At 38.9% G+C, this 24487-nt stretch overlaps 1 protein-coding gene and 1 pseudogene across 2 annotated transcripts in view; one reads left to right on the top strand and one right to left on the bottom strand.

Annotated features, from left to right (window-relative positions):
- Nucleotides 1-23653, top strand: part of LOC134731035 (putative zinc finger protein 705G) — a 30099-nt gene extending 6446 nt beyond the window's left edge. Inside the window, exons 1-6 of one of the 2 annotated variants that reach the window (XM_063607059.1) lie at nucleotides 10878-11387; nucleotides 16143-16225; nucleotides 17922-18048; nucleotides 18830-18928; nucleotides 19464-19546; nucleotides 20603-23407. In XM_063607059.1, coding sequence (XP_063463129.1) covers nucleotides 16214-16225; nucleotides 17922-18048; nucleotides 18830-18928; nucleotides 19464-19546; nucleotides 20603-21187 — 906 coding nt within the window. In that variant the 5' untranslated portion in view covers nucleotides 10878-11387; nucleotides 16143-16213 and the 3' untranslated portion in view covers nucleotides 21188-23407. Of the gene's footprint in view, nucleotides 1-10877; nucleotides 11388-16142; nucleotides 16226-17921; nucleotides 18049-18829; nucleotides 18929-19463; nucleotides 19547-20602 lie in introns of those variants that run through there. The other variant, XM_063607060.1, reaches the window with a different exon arrangement.
- Nucleotides 481-9939, bottom strand: LOC134730845 (beta-defensin 108B-like; annotated as a pseudogene).
- Nucleotides 23654-24487: the final 834 nt, after the last annotated feature.

Raw genomic sequence — 24487 nt, forward strand, 5'->3', positions numbered from 1 at the left:
CTAATATACTTTTAAATATCTTGATTCTATACTCTTTCAATGACCAAGGGGAGGCCCCCCACTACTTTACACAAAAAAGAAAACTCTATGAATGAGAATCTCTTCACACAAAGCCACTAAAGTTGTGTCTAAATGGAGCAAAATTGTGACAGGTGGTAAAAGCACTCAGTGGCTGTTGTAGGCAGAATAATGTCCCCTCTGTCTCCCACCAAAGCTATCCACATTCTAACTCCTGGGTCCTGTGAATGTGCCACCTTGTAAGGCAAAGGGGAATTGAGGTTTCATGTGAAACTAAGGCTGTTAATCAGCTGACCTTAAAATAGGGAGATTATCTTAGATTATCCAGGTGGGCCCAATGTAATCATGAGTCCTAAAAAATGGAAGAGTGGGGAGAAGATGAATTCAGAATGATGGAATGTGAGGACTCAATGCTCCATTGCTGGCTTTGAAAATGGATGAAGGAAGCTATGGTGCCCAGGAGTAACCTGTCATTGCTGGGATAAAGGTGCAGGAAGAAAACTGCAGAGCTTCCAGAAGAAAGCTCAGCCCTGCTGACACCTTGATTTTGGCCCACTGAGATCCATCTGAAACCTGCAGCCTATAGAACCGTCAGATAATGCATTTGTGTTGCTTTAAGCCACTAAGTTTGTTGTAATTTATGATAGCAGCCATAAGAAGCCAATACAGTGTTTTAAAAGATGGAAGAAAATGCTGAATGATTATGCCCAGTGAAAGCTGGGAAGTAAAGGAATTCCCTGAATCTTGGCCAGGCATACATATACAGACCCAGGGAATTGCCTCCGAAAAGGGTGCTGAAGAAATTGCCTTTAATCTGAGTGCAACTCTTTTTATAATTTAGATTTCTGGTGAAGTCTGGTTGACTTGATTGTGCAATTTTCCCATGTGCTGCACCTTTATCAGGGAGAGACAGACCCCCGCAAGGCTGCATGGAAAAGGATGGCGCATTTTCCCAGTAAAAAAGGGGAGTGGTCTTCCCACACGCAGGGTGAAGGGTTACAGTGCTAGACAAAAGCAATAGGTATGGTTGAAAGTTCCCCCACCCTGCTGTAGGTCATTTTCAACTAAGAGCTCATCTAGATGGGATAGAAGGATACTGGAAACCAAACAGTAATCAAGTCATAACATGTAATATAAACTTATTTTTTTCTTTTCTTTTCTTTTTTTTTTTTTTTGAGACATTGTCTTGCTCTGTCACCCAGGCTGGAGTGCAGTGTCGGGATCTCGGCTCACTGCAGCCTCCACCTCATGGGTTCAAGTGATTCTCCTGCTTCAGCCTCCTGAGTAGCTGGGATTACAGGTGCCCACCACCATGCCTGGCTAAATTTTTTGTATTTTAAAAAGAGACAGGGTTTCACCATGTTGGCCAGAATGGTCTTGATCTCCTGACCTCACGATCCACCCACCTTGGCCTCCCAAAGTGCTAGGATTACAGGCATGAGTCACCGCACCCAGCCAGTAATATAAACTTTTAAAAGAGGTTTTGTGCTGGTTGGTTTTGGTTTATTCTTTTTTGAGGATTCAATAATAATCCCTGTGAGAAAAATGGAGAGAGGGAAAGGGAGACAGGGAGACAGGGAGAGGCAGAGAGAAAAAAGAGAACCTAAAACCTCCAGAAAACAACAGGCTTCAGTCCTTTTTGGGTGTAGTGCTCTCAATTCTTGGTTGATGCCCCAGAGGCAGGCAGCAGGGTCAGCTATTTAAACATCTCCCAACATGGATTTCTGTTTCGAGGCAAAAGTCCCGACAGGAGCCATTTGGACTATCGCAGATCTCCTTGAATTTGCCCCTGGCTACATGCAGAAGAGGGTTATTGTAACCATTCATCAGTCTTTCTTTACTTTGTATTGAATTACATGGACGTAGGGGGCAGTGCCTGAAAATAATCTTGTGTGGATTTGTGTGTGTGTGTGTGTGTGTGTTTGTGTGTTATTTGATTTCTTAAACACTTAAAAATCTGCTATCACACAAAAATTTGGATTTTTTGATGTTCTTGAAAAATCTGAGAATATTGGGTGCACCTACATGACAAAAGGCTGGAGGTGAGTAGCCCGCTCCCCTTTACAAGTTCTAGAGCATGCAAGTTTCAGTTTATTTCTTCCTTATTATCTTCTAACACTGATGGGAGATTTCAGCCTTTTAAAAAAATATAATGTCCTGTACTATGGATTTTCCTGGAGTGAAAGAGAAGAAAATCTCTTTTGGCTCATCTGTTTTTATTCCTACACACACACACACTCTCTCTCTATATATATATGATAGATTATAATAGATGTATCTTTCAAAAGAAGAACTGAAATATAGACCTAAAAGATAATATACTTTAATTGTTAGAGAGGATATTTTTCTTGTGGAAGGGAACAATATTCCTATGAGTTTAATACACAAATATATCTGTGCCAGTACTTGTTACACCCTGAGACTTCACTCACTACTTATGTCTCTGGCACTGGTCTTTGAGGTTGCAATTTTTCTCTAGAAACCATTGCATATATTAAGAGTGAAACATTAAAAGTCTTCTTAAAGGCTCAAAAACTATACTTGTTGAAAACATTGAATAGTATGTCATTTATGTCCTAAGATATCACTGCTCTGGGAATAGGCCACACACTCTGAGGTATTTAGTTTGAAAAGTGTTTTAATTCTGAACAGTCTTTGTATGTAACACAGAGCACCTTTTCCATGATAACTTCTTGGCAATAAGAGAGGTATAAAAACCAGCACATTTTTTTTTTCTATTCTGGAACACAAAAGCCAATTCTAGAATAGCTTTCAATCAGTACAGCAATTTTAATAAACATTCAATAAATGCCTATTTAATTGAACTGAAATCCAAATGTATTAGATTCAATTAAACTTTTCAATGGTCACAAAGCAGTTAGTGGATTGATGTGAAGACCAAATATATGCAACATCATATTTATATCTGTAATGCAAATTGGGAAATACAGGTCATGCTTTTCTGAAGACAATGGTAATTCTAAATGTTGACCACTTGGTAGAAACAAGCTGAAATCTGAGTTTTTTGATCCCTGAGCTTTCCATCTCTTCCTTTTATCTGTAAGTAGTCAGCTACTATGTATAGTAGTACCCAAGCCCACTGGCCTTCTGCTAAAATTGGCCCTTTGCAGCTGGAAGAGTCATAAGAGATTAGTATAGTGTAGAGGATGAACCACTGACCTGACTTGTGATATGTGATAAATCACTCTTGAACATCCCTCTGTGGTAGTACTTCTTGCATTCTACTACAGGTGGTGTTTTCCCATCTGACCTCAATTCTTGATAATGAATTTCTTGAGGGCAGGAATAGTATCTTATTCTCCTCTGTATGTATATTCCAGAATCTGATTAAAGTCTTGGCTTATAATAGCTATTCAGTAAATGATTGTGGAATAATTGATTAAAATACAGCTATTTTCTAACTTGCAATATGTTTGTGCGGAAATTTGTTGTTACTCTCAGTTCACAGCTCTTTGAATCATGTGTACTATTTTACTATACCTGATTCTATTGAGCATTATATTTTCAAACCACTTTTCAAGAAACTTAATACAGAACTACCATTTGACCCAGTAATCTCACTACTGGGTGTATATCCAAAGGAAAATAAATCAGTCTTGTAAAAAGACCTAAATTTGTATGTTCATCACAGTGGTATTCACAGTAGCAAAGGTATGGAATCAAACTAGGTGTTCATCAACAGTGGATTGAATAAAGAAAATGTAGTACATATATGTCACTGAATACTATGCGGCCATAAAAAGAACAAAATTGTGTCCTTTTCAGCAACACGGATGTAGCTGGAGGACTTTATTCTAAGCAAATTAGCTCAGGAACAGGAAGACAAATACCACGTATTCTCAGTTACAAGGGGGAGCCGAGCAATGAGTGCACATGGATATAAAAATGGGAACAAGAGAGATTGGGTCTTACCAGGAGGGGAGGGAGAGGGAGTAAAGTCTGAAAAGCTACCCTTTGGGTACACCCTACCTGCGTGACAGTTATTCATACCCCAAACCTCAATATCACACAATATACCCATGTAACAAATCTGCACATGCACTCCCTGAATCTAAAATAAAGGTTGAAATTATTTTTAAAAATTGAAATTACAAAAGGCTTTTTAAAATTATGATGTACCATTGTTCATTTGTAAGAATTCAAGTAACATTAGGGATTTTAAAAATCTTTCGTTTTCATTTGTTCTTTGCTTGTAAACCTTGTGTATTGCAAGTTGTGGACACTGTGTCTTTTCCAGTCATTTGCTTTAGGAACAAAAGATAGAGTTACAATGAACATAGGCTGTCTTGTCTAGTCACTTACCTTAAAGATGAGGAAATAAGCTGATGGAAAGGAAGAAACTTGCCCAAGATTACCCAGTGATCGAGTGAGGCAGATGATAGGGACAGCACTAAGGCTTGGTATTCTGAGCCTCATTCTATTTTCCACTCTTGCCCTCTCTCTGTGTCCTCCTCTCCTCTCTAGCCTTCTACAAAAAGTTGGCAGTTCTGCTTCAATGTCTACCTAAGGACATCCAGAGGAGATGCCACCTTTCATTAGGCTGCATTCTTTAGCACCATCCTGTGTTTTCTTCTCCAGTCTTGTTGCATCCCATTTTTGACTGTGAGTAATGCTACTGCCTGTGCTGTTCTATCCAATTAGTTGCTTCTATTTTGATTGAGTGACAGTGAAAACAAAACAAAACAAAATTTGTTTATCCAAATTTGGAATTTTTAAACCTTGATTAAAAGCATTGATTTTCTGGGGTTATATATGTAAGACACATATTTTAAAATATTTTTAACTGATTAAAAAAAATCAAACCCATGTATTTAGCCAGGGTGACTATTTAACAAGTACTAGTGAGACAGGACTTCAGTAATGCCACAAGGATAATAATCTTATATCAGTCCCCGATGTTGTGTGCTACCGAGTTAATATAATTGGATATGGTATCACCTTTTTTCAGGCTTTAGAAAGTCATACAAAGGAACAGAACTCCAGGGTAGGATGTATAGGGAAAGCCAGGATATTAAAACAAAGCATTGACTCTGACATTTACCCCACTGCTGGGAAAAGCAGTTCAGTTTCCAGGGCCTTAATTTTTTTTCTCTATAAAACAGCAAAAAAGAGGCAATAAGTTGCTTATTCATCCTTGAATACACATGTTCAGGAGTTCCAGAAAATTTTTGAATCTACTTTGGGTGTCTGGTAACCACCTTGGGTAAATCCAAGAAGTCCTATACACACTTCTCCAAAGCATGTCTGTGCAAAGGGGCCTTATACCTGTAATTAATGTTCGCATGCTGAATGCAGTAGGCTATGCTCTGGTGTGGGATCATCCCTGGTTCCTGTGTTTAAATTCTACATTACAAGACTAGATGCTGAGAAGGAAGAGGGAAAGCCAGGGATGGAGATGGAGACTTAAGGGGAAAAGTCAAGCCCCAGGGACCAACAGTATTGGGGAGCAATAGGTTAAAGATTTCTTAGATTATAATAATATTTTCAAAGAGACTTCTTCCACCAATCCCTTCTGTCTGAGCCTACCACAGCTTTGGCATAGCTCTTATGCCAGTTCTTAGGATAACTAACTTTTGCCAAAAGAAACTAGAGGAGCTTTGCAGACAAAAATTTAGTAGAATAATGCCTGATTTTTAATTTCTGAGGTCTAGTAACTGCTAGTAAACTTGCCTAATTTGGAGATGGAATAAGAGGGTTTGAAAGACTTGAAACACCACTGACTTCATTTAACTGAGTTGCTGTGGAGAATTAACGAATTAGATGGCTGCAGGCCTCTCAGCCAATGAGTCTTCCAGATTTCCTGAGACCCCCTTTTCTGGTCATAGGTGATGGTGATTTCTCTTTGAGTATTGAATCCATGTAAGGTGTTAGGCATTCTACTCTTACCAAGTTTATTTTGTTATCTGGTAGAACTTGGCTCATAAAGAAGAAAATGGTGAAGAGGAGGACAGCAATCCTCACGGCTGAAGAAAGAAGAAAGTTTGGCTTCATTTCCAGGAGGCAGAGAAAACTTCCATATGAGGCTCTGTAGCACCAGTGGAATGTCTCTATTTGAATAATAAAAGTCTTTCTGTACCTCATTAGGGATATTCATAGATAGAGGTGTCCTATGCACGCAAAATTGCTTTTATGGGAAGACTGAGAATCCTTTTTTTTATTGGGCAGCCAGTTCATTAGAATGATGTGGGTGCACAGTTTTGGCCAGAAAACCTTGTTAAATGGGGACATAAGCTACAAACATTTTCGCAAAAGATGAAAGTTTATGAACAAACAACCATATATATTGTTACAATAAATTACACTGTGTTGAGAAACCAGTTGGTTTCATTAATGACCAGACATTTTGTTAGTGAACACTTCCCAGACTTTACTAGCTAAGAATTAATCACCCCACTTGCTCCTGGTCTGAAACTCCAAAGTGCTTTGTCTATGTTACAGTACTTACTGCCTTGTATGTTAGATTAGTGAATGTATATTTGCCTCATCCACTACTGTATGAACTTCTTGCTTGCTAGGACAAGGCTATATTCCTCAGAACTGAGGAGGGAGTTGAATCATGTGGCTATTTATTCTCAAATCCTCTTCACCAAGTGGAACAAAACAACAGCGAAAGACCACCGCACATGGAGGCAGGAGGTCTGGATTTGGGTTCTAGATCTCTAGATCTATTACTAACTGGAGGTATGGATGTAGTCAGGAAAATTGTCTTCCTTAGGTGCTTCCTTGATAGCACCTATAAAGGTCGAGATCTATTGGATCTAGGTCAGGGGATTCTCAATCATTACTATGCAGAAAATCAACTGGGAGAGTTACTTTGCAATACAGATGCTTAGTACCATCTCATGATATTTTTATTTTTTTAAAAAAATTGGTCAATTATTTTTCATTAAATAATGTAAACTTTCTTAGTCTACATCTAATAAAACTCCCAGCAGCATACAAATACGTTGAATGATATTAGCAGCAGAATCTTTAAATAAAGTAACCATACACAACTATTAGGCCACTTTTTTTCATTGCTTATTATTTCATGCTATTTGTCACCATTGTCATCATAATCAGCCTCATCCTACATTGTTGAACACCCATCATGGACCATATAGCATAAACATTTTTCCTACTCATAAAGGAGCATATGTTCTCTATATGTATATAAAATTAATGTCTGAACAAAGTGGTTTAAACAAGGCAGAAGTTTGTTTCTCCCTCACTTAAATCTATAGTTCTACCTACCATGGCTAGTACAGATACTTGCCAAATTCATTAGGGACACAGGCCCCTTCCAGCTCTCTGTTCTGCTATACTTTAGAAGAGGCTCTAGTTTGGCTGCTAAATCCCCACCTATCATTTTTGAATTCCAGGCAGCAGGAAGGAAAAAAGCCAAGAGAGAAAAACAAGGGAACATCTACCCCTCCTTTTAAGTTTTTTAACCAACCCCCTCTTGTTTTTTTTTAACCGACTTTGTTGAGCTATGATTACATTTAAAAAGCTGTACATATTTAAGGTGTACATCTCAGTGAGTTTGGGGATAAGTATACACCATGAACACATCACTACCATCAAGATTATAAACATATCCTTCCCCTCCCTAAGTCCCCCCCCTTTATTATTATTATTTTTTTTGGTAAGAAATATTGGTAAGAATACAAAATCTACCCTTTTAGCAAATTTTAAGTATGTAATACAGTATTCTTAGCTGTCAGCACTATGCTGTAAACGAGACCTCCAGAACTTACTTATGTGGTATATCTGAAACTTTGTGCTCTAACCACATCTACCCATTTCCCCAGCACCACGGCCCCTGGCAACCACCATTCTACTCTCTGCTTTTGTGAGTTTGTCTATTTTAGATTTCAAATACAAGTGAAATCATATAGTAATTGTCATTCTGTGGTTGGCCTATTTCATATAACGTAATGCCCTCCAAGTCCATCCATGTTGTCACAAATGACAGGGTTTCGTTATTATGTAACACTGAACAATATTCCATTGCATATATGTATTAGCCATTTATCCTGATACTCTCTCTCCACCTGCCTCCCAACAGGCCCCAGTGTGTGTTGTTCCCCTCCTAATATCCATGTGTTCTCACCGTTCTGCTCCCACTTGTAAGTTAGAACGTGCAGTGTTTGGTTTTCTGTTCGTGGGTTAGTTTGCTGAGAATAATGGCTTCCAGCTCCATTCATGTTCCTACAAAGAACATGATCTCATTCCTTTTTATGGCTGCATAGTATTCCATGGTGTATACGTACCACATTTTCTTTATCCAGTCTGTCACTGATGGACATTTGGGTTGATTCCATGTCTTTGCTATTGTGAATAGTGCTGCAATGAACATATGTGTACATGTATCTTTATGATAGAATGATTTATATTCCTTTGGGTATATACCCAGTAATGGGATTGCTGGGTCAAGTGGTATTTCTGGTTGTAGGTCTTTGAGGAATCACCATACTGTCTTCCACAATAGTTGAACTAATTTACATTCCCACCAACAGTGTAAAAGTGTTCTTATATCTCAACAGCCTCATCAGCAGGTAGTTTTATTTTAAAAATTTTTGAGAAACCTTCATACTGTTATCTGAAATGGACATAGTAATTTATATTTCCACCATAAGTATACAAGGGTTATCTTTTCTCCACAACCTCACTAATACTTGTTATACATCTTTTTGATAATAGCTATTCTATCAGGTGATATTTCATGGTGGTTTTTATTTACATCCCCCTGATGATTAGAGATGGTAAGAATTTTTTCATATATTTGTTGGCCATTTGTATCTGTTCTTCTGGGAAATGTCTACTCAGATCTTTGCATATTTTTTTTTTTTGAGATGGAGTCTCGCTGTGTCACACAGGCTGGAGTGCAGTGGCGTGATCTCGGCTCGCTGCAAGCTCTGCCTCCTAGGTTCACACCATTCTCCTGCCTCAGCCTCCCAAGTAGCTGGGACTATAGGCACCCGCCACCATGCCCAGCTAATTTTTTGTATTTTTTTTTTTTCCAGTGGAGACAGGGTTTCACAGTGTTAGCCAGATCTTTGCTCATTTAAAAAAAAAATTCAACTTTTATTTTAGATTCAGGAGATGCATGTGCAGGTTTTTACATTGGCACATTGTGTGATGCTGAGGAGTATGAATAATCTTGTAACCCAGATGGAAAACATAATACCCAATAGATAGTTTTTCAGGCCTTTGTCCCCACCTTCCCTTCCCCCTCTAGGAGTCCCCAGTATCTGTTGTTCCTATCTTTACATCCATGTGTAACCAATGCTTTGTTCTCACTTATAACTAAGAACATATGGTATTTGGTTTTCTCTTCCTGCATTATTTTATAATAATGGCCTCCAGCTGCATCCATGTTGGTGCAAAGGACATAATTTTTTTATGGTTGTGTTGTATTCCATGGTGTACATATACTTTATTTTCTCTATCCACTGTAACATTGATGGGCATCTAGGTTGATTCCATGTCTTTACTATTGCAAATAATGCTATAATAAATATATGAGTGCACACGTCTTTATGGTAGAACAATTTATTTTCTTTTGGAAGCAAGGGTCAGTCCCCGTGGCTGCTGTCAAGGGCCAGTGTTGAGTGCCTGCAGCTTTTCCAGGCTCAGGGTGCAAGCTGTCAGTGGATCTACCATTCTAGAGTCTGGAGGATGGTGGCTGTCTTCTCAGAGCTCCACTAGGCAGTGCCCCAGTGTGGACTCTGTGGGGGCTCCAACCCCACACTTTCCTCTGCACTGCTGTAGTAGACATTCGCCATGAAGTCTCCATCCCAGCAGACTTCTACTGGACATACAGGCTTTTCCATACATCTTTAGAAATCCAGGCAAAGGCTTCTGATATGGTTTGGCTCCGTGTCCCCGCCCAAATATCACCTCAAATTGTACTCCCATAATTCCCACATGTTGTGAGGGGACACAGCGGCGATAACTGAATCATGGGGGCAGTTTCTCCCATGCTGTTCTCATGGTAGTGAATAAGTCTCACGAGTTCTGATGGTTTGATAAGGGGAAACCAGTTTTGCTTGGCTGTCATTCTCTCACTTGCCTGCTGTGATGTAAGACATGCCTTTTGTCTTCTGCCTCCCCCCAGCCATGTGGAACTGTAAGTCCAATTAAACCTCTTTCTTTTGTAAATTGCCCAGTCTCAGGTACACCTTTATCAGCAGTGTACTCCTGTACTTTGTGCACCTGCAGGTTTAATACCCCATGGAAATTGCCAAGGCTTGTGGCTTGCACCCTCTAAAGTGGTGGCCCAAACTATGTCTGGGGCCCTTTTAGCCATGGCTGGAGCTGGAGTGGCTGAGACCTAGAATGCTGTGAGCACTGTCCTGTGCTTGCACTGGGCCCAGCCCACAAAACCATTCTTCCCTCCTAGGCCTCCAGGGCTTTGAGGGGAGGGGCTGCCACCAGCCAAGGTCTCTGAAATGTCTTCGAGGCCCTTTCTTCATTGTCTTCTATTAGCATCTGCTTTCCTTTTAGTTACCCAAATTTCTGCAGCCTGCTTGAATTTCAGACAATACCAGTGGTCTTACAAGTACTACATGACCCCTATAACACTTCCTGACTTCATTTCTGCAATATATTTTATTTTTTTACATCATGATGAACATTGAAACTTTTTATATCTATTCACCTTCCATTTGTTTTCAAGTCCAGTTTACCTCCAAAGAATTTTAGAATATAGAGTCTCCATAAGACTCTAGTTTGTCTGGTTTCTTGCTGTATCCCTTGACTGCGAATGCTTTATAGTACATATAATACACTCAAAAGAACTTATGAATAAAAAAAGGAATTAATGTTCATATTTTTCCTTCATAACAGCCTTAACTCTTTGGTTTCCAACTTTATGTGAGGGTTTTTAGTAGTAGTCTCAAAAATCCAATCAAATTGAACAGGGAGTGTCTCCAGAATGAAGTTTTTGATTAGATTCAGTGTCTGTGCAATCAGGGCATGTCTCTTGGAATGTAGTGGTGATTCGGTTTATTAATTTTTTTTTTTTTTCATATATAAGGGGAAGCCAATCAGAGGATGCATTTTCCCAGAGAAGGAGCATCTGAAGAGTTTAAGACCTTGGGGAAAGAGAGTCTTGCTGCTTGCTTGTGGGACTTGCCTTGGAAGGTAGATAAGTTCACTGCATCCTACAACTTTTTATTTCTGGTGAGTTCTCCAAGCACTGAGATGTGAACTGGCCTCATTCCCCTACAATGATACTGTTACCAGTAGAAGAGATTCCAGTTACTGGCAGCATAGCTGCATGGGTCCATAAGCAACTTCAGTCCTTGCCTCCTCAGAAGAAAGAATTCGACTGAAGGGCATACAGTGGAAAAAGAGACTGAGCGGTAAGTTTCAGAGCAGGAGTGGAAGTTTATTTTAAAAGGCTTTAGAACAGGAAGGAGAGGAGAATTCTCTTGGAAGAGACCTGAGCAGATTCCTGAAGGTCGAAGAAAGAAAAGAGAAGAGCCTTTAACCTTGATCCTGTGATGGGTTTGCCTCTTTCCCATGATTCTTCCTTTAAGGAGAGTTTCCAGCATGCACAGTGCTTTCCTTACCCTTTGAAATTGAGCATGCACGGTGTGTTTAGGGAGTTATATGCATGTCCATCTGAAGCTTTCTTTCCTTTTCCGGTGGAGTGTGCCCCCAGAAGATTATGCTTTGCCATTTTGGTCTCTTAACATGCATGCCCAAGAAGTTGCTTCTTCCTGGGGTCTGCATTTAATTAACATTTTTGATGTTAACAGGTGTAGACCATCAGGAAATGGCCTCTCTCTGGTGCTGCCTAATTATCATTTTTAGAGAGGCAATGTGATAATTGACAGGCCATCACCTGACATTTCTAGTGGGTAGGGGAAGAGCCCTCTCCTGCCCTGCTCATGCTCTTCTACCTGTAACAAGACAAGCCTTGTATATCATTAGACATTTGTCCCATCAAGGCAGCATCTCATTATTACATTTTATTGTGTGAATTGTTACTTCACATTCTCATATTCTGTGTTCACTATTTGTGTGCCTTTTCCATTTTTGTTTTGACCATATCTCATTATTTTAACTGCCTCCTCCAAGATTCTAGATCTGCATTGGCCAATATAGTAACTACTAGTCACATGTGACTATAAACTGTAAATAAATTATAATTAAATAACTAAATGGCATATCCTTAGTAGTAATAGCCAATGTTCTTGCCAATCTAGAAATTCTGTAACTACATATGAGTGGTAGTTACTGCATTGGACAATGCAGATATAGAGAATTTCTTTCATCACAGAAAATCGTGTTGGGCCTGTTGGCTACCACTTATTTTTAAATTCTATTTGTGTGGTTTATAGTTAAATTATATTTTGCTTCTCTATATTCATATCCTTTCACAGATTTTCTCAAGTAATTTTTAAATTTCATTCATTTACCTTATTGAGGTAAGTACTTAGATTACTTTTTTAAAATAATGTACAGCAAATAATTTTTCCATGGATATTGTTTTAGCTTTATTGTATTGGTACTTTTATGTACTATATTCAGGTATTATTATTTTTCATAACGTACTTTAAAAATTGCGCCAAGTTTATTTAAAATAGCTTTCTCCCTTGATTTTCAGATGTTAGATTCTGTCTTCTATTGCTGTATTTTAATTTAGTTTAATTTTATTGTATGTAAATATGTTGCATATTCCTTTTTTTAAAATGTGAGATTTTTCCTCTCTCCTGTTACACAAACTTTGTATGCAGTGTTCATTATGCACTTTAAAAATAAATATTTTGTTTCAGGGCATGGTGCTTTCACACATAAAACCTTAGAATAATTTTAAATTCCATTGCACTTTCACCATTCCTGAACTGCTTTGAATATATTGGATGTTGGAAGCCATGAGAGGCTTGCAATCCTATCAAGATAATACGATTTTCCATTTATAGTGTAATCTGACTTGCAATCCCGTCAAGATAATAGGATTTTCCATTTATAGTGTAATCTGATATATATTTGTTTTGGTTTCATACTTTAAAAAAATCTATTCTCTTTTACTCTGTGGTGATCTTTGCTTTTCTATTTGTTCATTGCTAGAATGTGAGCTGCTGTTTCCCTAGCACCTGAAATGTCATTCAACATTGTATAGCACTGGTGTTGAGAATTGAGAGAATCTACTAAATAATAGCACTTTTTGAGACTGCAGTTCTGAATTTAAGGACGGGAAAGGACAGGCAAAACAATATAGACATCAGCTATTTTTACTGAAGATCTGTTGGAGAACATGATTGTGTTGTCCAGGAACTTAAGACCTAATAATGCATTCCTAATACTTCACTAAGTTGTGTCTAAATAGCCGTGAAAGGGCTAGGAAGTCACAAGTCGGCCTCTTAATTTTTACGGGTGCCCTTAAAATATTAAGATAACATTGAGGATGCAGAATGGTTCCTTCCTCTTGACTTTTTAAGAGATCTGGGCCGGGCACGGTGGCCCACGCCTATAATCCCAACACTTTGAGAGGCGGAGGCTGGCGGATCACCTGAGGTCAGGAGTTCCAGACCAGCCCGACCAAAATGGAGAAACCCCGTCTCGACTAAAAATACAAAATTAGCCGAGCACGATGGCGCATGCCTGTCATCCCAGCTACTCAGGAGGCTGAGGCTGGAGAATTGCTTGAACCCGGGAGGTGGAGGTTGCGGTGAGTCTAGATCGCGTCACTGCACTCCAGCCTGGGCAACAAGAGTGATACTCCGCCAAAAAAAAAAAAAAAAAAAAAAAGAGAGAGAGAGAGAGAGAGACATCTGGAGGGAGAAACTAAGCTGTGCAGGCTCTCATCTTGAAGTCACCAAATACATAAGTTGTTATTTCTGCTCTGGTGAAAAGTTTGTCAATACATTTTTTTCCATGAATTAATGAAAATTTTAGACTCATAAGTTTTTAAAAGTTTCTCCTAAAGATTGCTTGTGTATGTATGTGTTTTAAAATATATTTAATCTCTACATCTTGAAATAGTTTTTATAGATACCACACAAAAGTCCTTTATGAAATAAGTATGCTTTAACTTTCTTATAGTATTTGTCCTTTTTTTTGTCCCTGGCACAGTCTGTATATGACCAGTTAAATGACTTTTCGTTCATGTTTGGGTTATCATTACACACAAATATTCTCTAAAGCCCAAATCTTATTTTGATATTCGAGGAAGAGTTTACATGGTAATAATATTAAGGGTTACAGCTGGTTTCACTGAAGCTTTGTAGGCATTCTCTAATATCTTATTTTTTTGAAGGAATATCTGTTCTGCTTGAATTATAGACTGCATAATACATGTACTGTCAGGTACATTCATGGAAGGGACAGGCAGATGGAGTCATATGTTACTGGAATCTTGATGAACAGATGTAGAAAATAGTCCAAGGAATAAGAAAAAAGTTGATATTGAAAAGTGCTTGTTGAAGTCTGTAAATGTGCATTAAATGTGGCAGTAAAAATAGACACAATGATGTTTGGGAACTGGGGTCTAAATGCTGGAGTCCCCAGAATCATAGAGAACCTTGGTTAGGGGAGTAATTTTGTCAAAAAGCAAGAAGAGGCAGTTACAGGCAGAATACAATTAAAAGTATTGCTGGGCCATTTTCTAATTTTGTAATTTTGTCATATTGTTCAAACCCTGTTGATCATTTATTAAATTGGTAAATAAATTATAATCAGCAGGGTTATTATGAGGGTTAAATAAGGAAATATATGTACATCTGTAAGCACAATGTCACAATTAATACAAAGTTACCCTTTTTATTTTTCCTGGACTTCATGTACAAATGGGTCAGTAAATTTTTTGTTTATGACACATAATTATCACTTGCACATAAAATATACTTAATTATTTTTATATTTTTAGCAGGGAAATAATACATGCATGTTTCCCCCGTCTCAAACACATACATTCATATAAACATATGCACCTATATACCTACATATCTATGTACGAATATATACATGGACATCGGTATTTCTCAGCAAATATGTATCATGATAATCAGAGATATTGCAGCTAACAAAGAGTAATATAAACCATGATTGCAAGAATTTTAGATACCATGTTAGTAAAACATCAGATTGAGCTGCTAAATTTCTCCCACCCCTAAGTCGTTTTGTATTTTCTGAGCATCCTAGAGGATTGTGACTGTATACACAGGACAGAAACACCATGACTCAGGGTACTCCTGCTAATTTCCGATGCAGGAGATTTTAAGGGCTAGATTAGCAGGATGGGAGTGTTGACCCTCTAAGTGAAATAAATCCCTCAATTGATTATCCCCTTCCTAAAACAGATTTTTTTTTTGAGACAGAGTCTCACTCTGTTGCCCTAGCTGGAGTGCAGTGGTGGGATCTCGGCTCACTGTAATCTCTGCCTTCCGTGTTCAAGAGATTCTCCTGCTTCAGCTTCCTGAGTAGCTGGGATTACAGGCAAGCACCACCATACCCAGTTAATTTTTGTATTTTTAGTAAAGACGGGGTTTCACCATGTTGGCCAGGCTAGTCTCAAACCCTTGACCTCAGGTAATCCACGTGCCTTGGCCTCCCAAAGTGCTGGGATTACAGGCGTGAGCCACCACACTCCACCCTAAAACAGATTCTTACTTATTTCCAAGTTCCAAGGGGAAATACAAAAGTCAGAGTTGAGTGAAAATAAAAGTGGAGTAAGGCTTCAGAAGGCTGTGGTGGGTGTTGGAGAAACATTGCTAGGGCATAAAGCTGGGATAATAAAATATGAGAAATCCCAGTGTTTATCTATAGGTGGAAATCATATTCCACATGTGGATGGAGTCAGGGATCCCTGTGTTTTAAAATCAGTGAGGGACTTGAATATCTGGACTTGTGCCAATTAACATACAAAACTCCGTGCTTTTGATGTTCTCATTCACAAGATATCTGTGTTCCTTCTTTATTAGCAACCATAGTCATAGGCTTCTTAATTTTGACCATGGGAAAAGAAGAGAGGCCTCTGTGTGTTTGTGTCTGTTGGTTAGGCTGTGGTGCAGCTGGTGTCACACTTCAGTGAAAGTCTGGCTTTTCATCACAGATTGATGTGAAAATTGTGCACAAAACTGGTGTCTCACATGTTCTTTCTCCAACCTCAGCTTTTCTTAGTGCCTAAAGTGTCTGCAAGTGGAAATCCAGAGGAAGACAGAGAGAAACTGAGTTCCTGACAATGCATTCACTAGTGAGTAGGGGATGCCTCTTTCTACTGAAATTATACCCATATTGCTGGCAAATGGGCAGTTTTCTCCAATTTGCATGGGTGTTTCATTTTTATTCTTTTTGTTTGTTTGTTTTTATGATGTAAAATCCACCCCGCCTGGGTGTTCCAAATGCAGTCAGGAGGCTTTCAGGTATCTGGCCCCCCATTAAGTTTTCTCAGGACTCTAGGTTGGGTATCGTGTGTCAAAGACTCCTAAATTATCAATATAATTTCTAATATTACACTACTTTATTCCAGCCCCTATTAAGGCTATTTACAAAAAAAGACATGAGAGGTTTCATTCATATATTTCTTTTTCTTCTATCCATCCTATAATCTCATAGGGAAATAATTGACCCATTAACTGTACTGTTGGCTGAAATAGACTTAGGATTGTGATGAATGCAGGCGATAGAGATGAGTGAAGAGCAGAACATCACAGCCCAACAATGAGTCTGATGTTCTAGCAGCTGAGTTCAATAAATCCAGTGTGATAGGACTTGGGCAAGAGCTGTGCAGTGTTGAGGGAAAAGAAGAGTTTGATAAAATGTATTTGAGCTTTTAAAAACTTTGTGAAAGGACAACTAAAGAAGTCATTATTATTCTTATCCCCATTCACTTTACCTTTTGGTAATTAACCTTTTTGCCTTCTGGTAAGTGAAAGTAACATATAAGAAATATAATTATTTAATTATGGTTGCACACTCAGAAGAAGGAATATGGTAGATAGAGTACAATTTAGGGTTCTGTGGAAATGCTTTATAAGGGCTGGTTAGAAAAAAAACAATGAAGAGGCTTTTGAAATCTTTGAACAAGTGAAGTGAGAAGGTAAATTTAAAAGAGAAACAATGATAACTGATGTTTGGATTGTCGAGAGAAAGTTGAGAACAGGAGGCTTCATATCACAGGAATCATCAGACTAAGATTTCCTCAGTATAGCAGCCTCAGCAGTCTTGTCTTGTGCTGCTAGACTGTCTTTAAGCCTTGTCATGAACACCTGAATTATATAACATTAGAGAGACTACATATATGAATTGAATCCTATATTCTGCATAAAGCTTGTTCAGTTCTGAAGAATGCTGGAGTCTGGTTCATTACTTTCTAACTTTTTAATGAATAAGGGACCAATGACTTATATTTAATAAATATTTGCTAGATAGGAAACACGTTTTCTATTAGTTCATTAGATTATTCAAAACACATCATAGGTCTTTTAACCATTTGATTGGTGAGAAACCTGTGGTTCATCTGGAGAAATAATTTATTTCATCACAGTCTTGCTTAAAAAGTAGTAAATCATAGTTATATGCCTTGTGACAAATCTGTAATTTACTTGAAATTCATGGTAAATTTCATTTTATTTATGAATGTTCAAGTGAAAATTTTATAATCAGTTATGTAGAGGTGATCAACACATTACTGAAAAATGTCTGGGTTATATTATGCCACACCTCATGTGATATTTCTTTATAGTAAACTTTAATGGATTCAGAGTGGGTATATCTCTGTGAGTGAATCTGAAATGCAGATACCAGCTTAGTACTGAGAATGAACTGGCTGGAACCCAAAACACTGAGTATTCTGCATACCCAGCTGCTAGCTATGTCATCTCAGCCTTCCTCTTCCGGACAGTGAAAGGAATTTCTCTGTCTAAACTAAAATGTCTGTGATGTTTTAGAAGAAAGTGACTTTTGAAGATGTAGCTATTGACTTCACCCAGGAAGAGTGGGCCATGATGGACACATCCAAGAGAAAGCTGTACAGAGATGTGATGCTGGAAAATATCAGTCACCTGGTGTCCCTCGGTGAGTCCCTCAACATTCACGTACATGTGTAGACGCACATTCAGTCATTCATTCAATAATTGTTAGAACAGCTTCCCCATATCTCACTCTAATCTCTTCTCTGATTCTCTCACAGATCTCATCCAAAAAAGGTTTGAACTCTCTAAATCTATCTGAAATAAATATCTTTCTTTTTATTTTATTTTATTTTATTTTATTTAGTTTGTCACTCAATTAGAGTGTAGTCTTGACAAGGATTTCATGGTTTCTTTGGTACTCAGTCTCTAATACTCATAACAGACCTGGGAACTTAATGAATGTTTTCAGTGTATTAAATTAAATATTTTCTAAATAACTCTTCTGCTTTAGTCTATGCTTAGGCTGAGACCAATTAGTGAAAACAATAGCAATATCTTTTCCATATAGAACACCAATTATTTTTGTAAATCGAATTTTTTTTGTTGTGCGTGAGAATAATAATAAACACACTGTGCAGAGATTTAATTACTCTCTTTCTGAAAAAATTGTGTATTATGCATTGCATCTTGGAACTTAGGCATGGACTCAGCATTCATAGGTCCTGACTGTTTTGAATTTCCTTTTCTTGATGGACCTTTGGTTTGGATTTATTTTCTAGTCTCATATTGGGTCAGAAAAATCCTGGGGAGTTTTCTGTGTTCTAGGTCTTGTGGCCTGAGCTGACCTTCACTGTTTTTATTCTTCCTTGATAGCCTGCCTTACACTTGGTGATAATGCACATTTATTGACAGTGAACTCAAAACACATGTATTCTTTCCACTAGCAGGGTACCAGATAAGCAAATCCTATATAATTTTGCAGCTGGAGCAAGGAAAAGAGCTGTGGCGGGAAGGAAGAGAATTTCTTCAAGACCAGAATCCAGGTAAGCAACAGGGTCCTGTGCTCTAATAGGAGGAGTTGCTTTGTCAATGAATAATATCAGTTGAATATTAATTAGTGGTTTTATTAAATGAGTGATAATTTCTAAAATGTAGGTTAGGCTACTGGAGCAGAATTCCTTAGATGTTATTATCATTTTGTTCATGTGTCAGATGCTACTCTTGTGTCCTCTTTTTTTTCTTTTCTTTCACTTTTGGGAAAAGGATAATTCATATACTTGGCTGGGGTTAAACTTTCATATGCTGACTCTTTTCCTGATATCCCTGTGAAGACTATCCCTCTTTTTACCTGCCTGATATCTCATCTCCATTTTAACTCTTTTCACATTTTAATTTTAAAAATCTTTTCTAATTTCTGACACTGTACAATCTATTTCTTCTATTCAAGTAGTTTCTTCATTTGACACACTTGCCACATCTAAGTGTCAATTTTTGAAAAAAGTACGTGGGCCTTGGGGCTTTTCAAACAATTTTATTACCATAATACCAATGTAACAATTTATTTTTCAATTATTTCAGACAGGGAAAGTGCCCTTAAGAAAACACACATGATATCCATGCATCCTATCACCAGAAAAGACGCCTCCACCAGTATGACAATGGTAAGTTTTATAGCTGTGTACACCAGTCATCTAAGTTAAAGACATGGTAATGGGTTAAGTTAGTAATGAAGCACAATCACCTGAGTGTAATTAGGCTGGCATTAAGTGCTTTCTAAGCAAAAAAAAATTGGATACTTTGAATTTAGTGAATACATTGACCTGTGTTCTAAACCATAACATGAGATCTCTAAAATAGAACAAGTGCATATACATTGCTCATGCCCAGACATTGAAAGATATTGATATCAACACAATTATGCAATAACTCTGCAGTTGAGATGTTACAGAAGAGAACATATCTGTGTCTGCAGGAGATAATGTGTATGCAAATGTCAATCGAGAAAAATGACAAGACAAGTCTCAATCATTTTAGGAGATTTATTTGCCAAAGTTAAGGACATGCATCCAGGGGACAGGTGTATGCCTTTCTCCAAAGATGATTTTGAAGGCTCCAAATTTAAAGGGGAAAGGGTGGGATATTGAGAAGTACACAATTTTCATGTAAAAGGTGGGTAGAAAAAATAGTCATTCATGCATTTTTCTGGCTCAGTGAATCTGGATTTTTTTAGATAAGATGACATAAACAAATGAGGCAGAGGAATAATGCAGGAAAGCTGCATTTTACATAAGACAACATAGACAAAATGGGGCAGGGAAACAATCAGATATGCATTTGTGTCTGGTGAACTGGGGATGACTGCACCTGTAAAGACAAGTTATCAGTTTGCATTGCCATGGTGTAATTTTAACAGCTCATGAGGAATTTCCTTGTGGGCAAAATATGGGGGAGGCTTATAGCTTTTCATCTTGTAGCCATATTATTTAGGAACCAGAAGGGGGAGGCAGGCTTGTGTGACCCAGTTCCCAGATTGATTTTTCCCTTTGGTTAAATGAGTTTAGGGTCCCAAAATTTAATTTCCTTTCACACAAGAAACATTGGAAAGCTTTCAACTGGGGTCTACCACTGAATGGTTGGTCTAGGATTCAAAGGTAGTGAAATGAATGTATAGATATATGTGGGTAAACCATTAAGAGCTTTTAATCTTTGCCCCAAAGGAGAATTCTCTCATTCTGGAGGATCCTTTTGAATGTAATGATTCAGGAGAAGATTGCACTCACAGTTCCACAATAACTCAGTGTTCGTTAACTCATAGTGGAAAGAAACCCTATGTCAGCAAACAGTGTGGAAAATCCCTTCGTAATCTTTTGTCCACTGAACCACATAAACAAATTCATACTAAAGGTAAATCATATCAGTGTAATCTATGTGAAAAGGCCTATACTAATTGCTTCCACCTTAGACGGCACAAGATGACTCACACTGGGGAGAGGCCATATGCATGTCATCTATGTAGAAAAGCCTTCACTCAGTGTTCTCACCTTAGAAGACATGAGAAAACTCACACGGGACAGAGACCATATAAGTGTCATCAATATGGGAAAGCCTTTATTCAATCCTTTAACCTTCAAAGACATGAGAGAACTCACCTTGGAAAAAAGTGTTATGAATGTGATAAAAGTGGGAAAGCCTTTAGTCAAAGCTCTGGCTTTAGAGGAAACAAAATAATTCACACTGGAGAGAAACCACATGCTTGTCTTCTATGTGGGAAGGCCTTCAGTCTGTCTTCCGACCTTAGATGACATGAGAGAACACGCACTGGAGAAAAGGCATATGAATGCCTTTTATGTGGGCAAGCCTTCAGACAATGTACTAATCTTAAAGAGCATCAGAAAATTCACCCTGGAGAGAAAATTATAAACTTCTTCAGAACATATTCTGACTTTAGATGACACGGTGTTAGGAATGACGAAGGTGAGGAATGTGGAAGAGACTTCAGCTGTAGTTGTAGCATCTAAACATGCCGAAGGACTCACATTTTGAAGAAATACTGTAATCAACATGGAAGATACTTCAGTTACCTTTATTCTTCAGTCCACATCAATAAATTCATATGGAAGAGAAATTGTATGACATGTATGTACCAAAGACTTGTTAGTGATCTGAGCATAAGTGACATGAGAGAGCTGAAACTGTCAATATAATCAACTAAAAGTGTTCAGCAACAGCTATAACTTAAAACATGTGGGACTTTCAGGTAGAGAATCTCTAACTCTGAATTCAGTGTGAAAATGTTTTTATTTGCAATTTATTGCCAAATAACATGAGAAAACTTTACTTGGATGAACCCTTTATTTCTATTTTCTGTGAATAAACATTCAGCCAAGCACAGGCTTGATGTTCACAAGAGAAGAGTGATAAAATGCTGCTAAAATGGAAAATAAGAGAGGAAAGCCTTCATGAGCTAAATAAGAAGGGAAAATCTTTCCAAGGGCAATGAATTCTCTTGGAATACCAAATACTTCTTACTGGAGAAGTTATGCAATGAAAAATCATGAGAAATCCTTTCTTCATAGAGCTACACTTGTGGCACATGTGAGATTTCTCACTGGACAAAACATGGTTAGCATCTTGAAAGGAGAAAATTCTTTAGTGGTAATTCATTTCTTAGTTGACATTGAGTTTCTCACATTGAGGAGCTATCAAACTTGAAAATCACTGTGGAGAAACCTGATAGATTTCTCATCAGAAAAGTGAGTCAAGAAGGTGGACCCCTAGAAAAAACTCTTAACACATACTTTAGCAAAATAATTCAGAAATTTGAGAAAATATCTATTCATAAAAATGTGGCATGTAAATGCATAATAGCAAAGTGACCAGGGAATAAATTGAGTGCAGAATTATATAAGAAATCTCATTAAACTTTTCCAAAAGACCAATACTTACAAATATTGAAAGAATACAATCTGTTGTTGAACAAACTTAGTATGTTGGCGAAGCCCTTGTTTCATTTATGCAGCCCTAACAAATCGATTTGCATCTGCACTCCTTGGGTGAGATTCTTGGTCGAGATTCTACCCCAACTTCTGAGTCTCCCCAGTCTTCAACAGCTCTTTCCTCACAGCTCACCTCCCTTTACTTCAACGTCCACTAAAACCACTTGTTTCCATCCAACCCTCGAGTTGACACACCAGGGATCTTCAGCCCCACTTGCTAGATTTCTCAGTGTGTCATTGCATAGATTTAGCAGGGAAATGGAGGCTGTATCAAAGACACCTTGTATATGCATTTGGGTGTCCGCAGCCCTTTCCTCTGTCTCTGAGCTGTTACCTGGGATCAGAGAATAAGGCAGCTCTTCTCTTCTATCCCTCAGAAGGCTCTTGAAATTTTGTCCCTGGACCCTCTCTAACTGGAAGTAGCAGTTCATCTCATAACACCCCACATTTTATTCCGGTAAGTCCTGAGTTATTACACAGAGACAGACACAGCTGTGCTCCTTTTACTGCAGTCCAGAAGATAAAACACCAGCATGATAAAACAGCTGAACCTGTCAGCCACCTTGCAAGCCTTTCCTATATTTGATTCAATATAGGGATTTCATTTTCCTGAAGCAAAATGAAAGTTCTCACAGAGGGGCCCTCCTCTGCCTTGTCCTCAGAATTGGAAAATGTATTGTCTGTGAAGGAGCCTCACCACTGAACTTAAAACTCAAGAGAAAATGTTTCCTGAATATCAAGTGGGATGACTTGAAATTTTGCCAAACAGGCACAATCTTAATATGATCGGCCTTACTAAGGCTAAATGGCCTTATCCATGGTTGAAATTGACACATCATTATATTTTAAAATCTCCACAAGTGATTGATTTTACTCTGCAGCCAGGGTTGATGTCAAGTGTGAGGATAATGAGCAAGAAATTCAAGCCCTTGGCAAACTGGTTGGAGAGGCAAGGACTGTGTCCAGGCAGAGCTCATATCATTATTTATTGTTTAATCTATTTAATTAAATATGTAATTTACCCACAAACTGTGGCTGACATTATATGTACTCCTGAACCCCATTAAGATGTACTATTTGTGCTGTGAAATTCTATGGGATTTGACAAATGCATGGTGGCAGATCTCCAGCCATTATTAAAGTGTAACACAGAATGCTTCTCTTATTCAAGCTCGTCTTCCCTCCACATAGAGGGAATCACTCGGCTTTTGTATACTGATTTTTGGATTTGCTTCTTTATTTCCATCTTCTTTAATTAAAGCACAAGATATCGTACTCAATTTCCATTTGATCTTCCAAAAGAAAAGTACTGAATAATCTACACCTGAATTTCAGTGATTCAGACTCAGGTCCACCGCTAAGGCCAAACGTCCTGTGCTGCCACCTCTTGGCCGACAGAGGGCAATGAAACCCATCGTTCCGGCCATGCCGGGCGCATGCGCGGTCTGCCTCCCGCGACGGGCCGGGTCTCCAGGGAGGACCTGAGTTTTCCTCACCCATGGTCAGGGAAGCGCCATCGCCCTGGCTTTGAGGCTGGGGCCTCCGGGGAGGTTCCGGTAGGGGCTTTGGACAGGCCGCTCTTTTTGCAAGGCCTGAGACGGCCGGCCCTGCGCAGGCCGCCCTATTCCGCGCCCTCAGGACGTCAGTATCCGCCTGAGGCCGGATACCCCCCCTGGGCCCGGATGCCCCCGCTGGGACCGGAGCATCCTCGGCGCTGCCCTCCCAGAGCCCCGCAGAGGCTGAGGTGGCGCGGGGGCGGCCCTGGCTCCGCGAGAAGCAGCGGCAGCGAGGGCTGGAGGACCCGGGCTACGGGGCTCCGGGGCATCTGGCCTGGTTGGGACTGAGCCCATCCAGGGACTGGGACTCTGGGATTCTGTTGTAGGTGGATCTGGGGCAGGCTGAGGACCAAGTCCCTCTCCTTCCACCAAGGAGCGCCCAGAGGCCGGCGGGAGCTCCAGGTTCACCTCCTCCTCCTCCAGGTGTTTACTTTTCCTTTATTTCTGTGAGGCCAGAAATTGTCGCCATCCTTCACATCAGTGAATAGGGACCCTAACACTCATTACCTCAGGTCCATTGTTATTGCCATTAACAGTGTTGGTGGCATTA

This window comes from Pan paniscus, chromosome 7, assembly GCF_029289425.2.
Source record: "Pan paniscus chromosome 7, NHGRI_mPanPan1-v2.0_pri, whole genome shotgun sequence".
Classification (NCBI taxonomy): domain Eukaryota; kingdom Metazoa; phylum Chordata; class Mammalia; order Primates; family Hominidae; genus Pan; species Pan paniscus.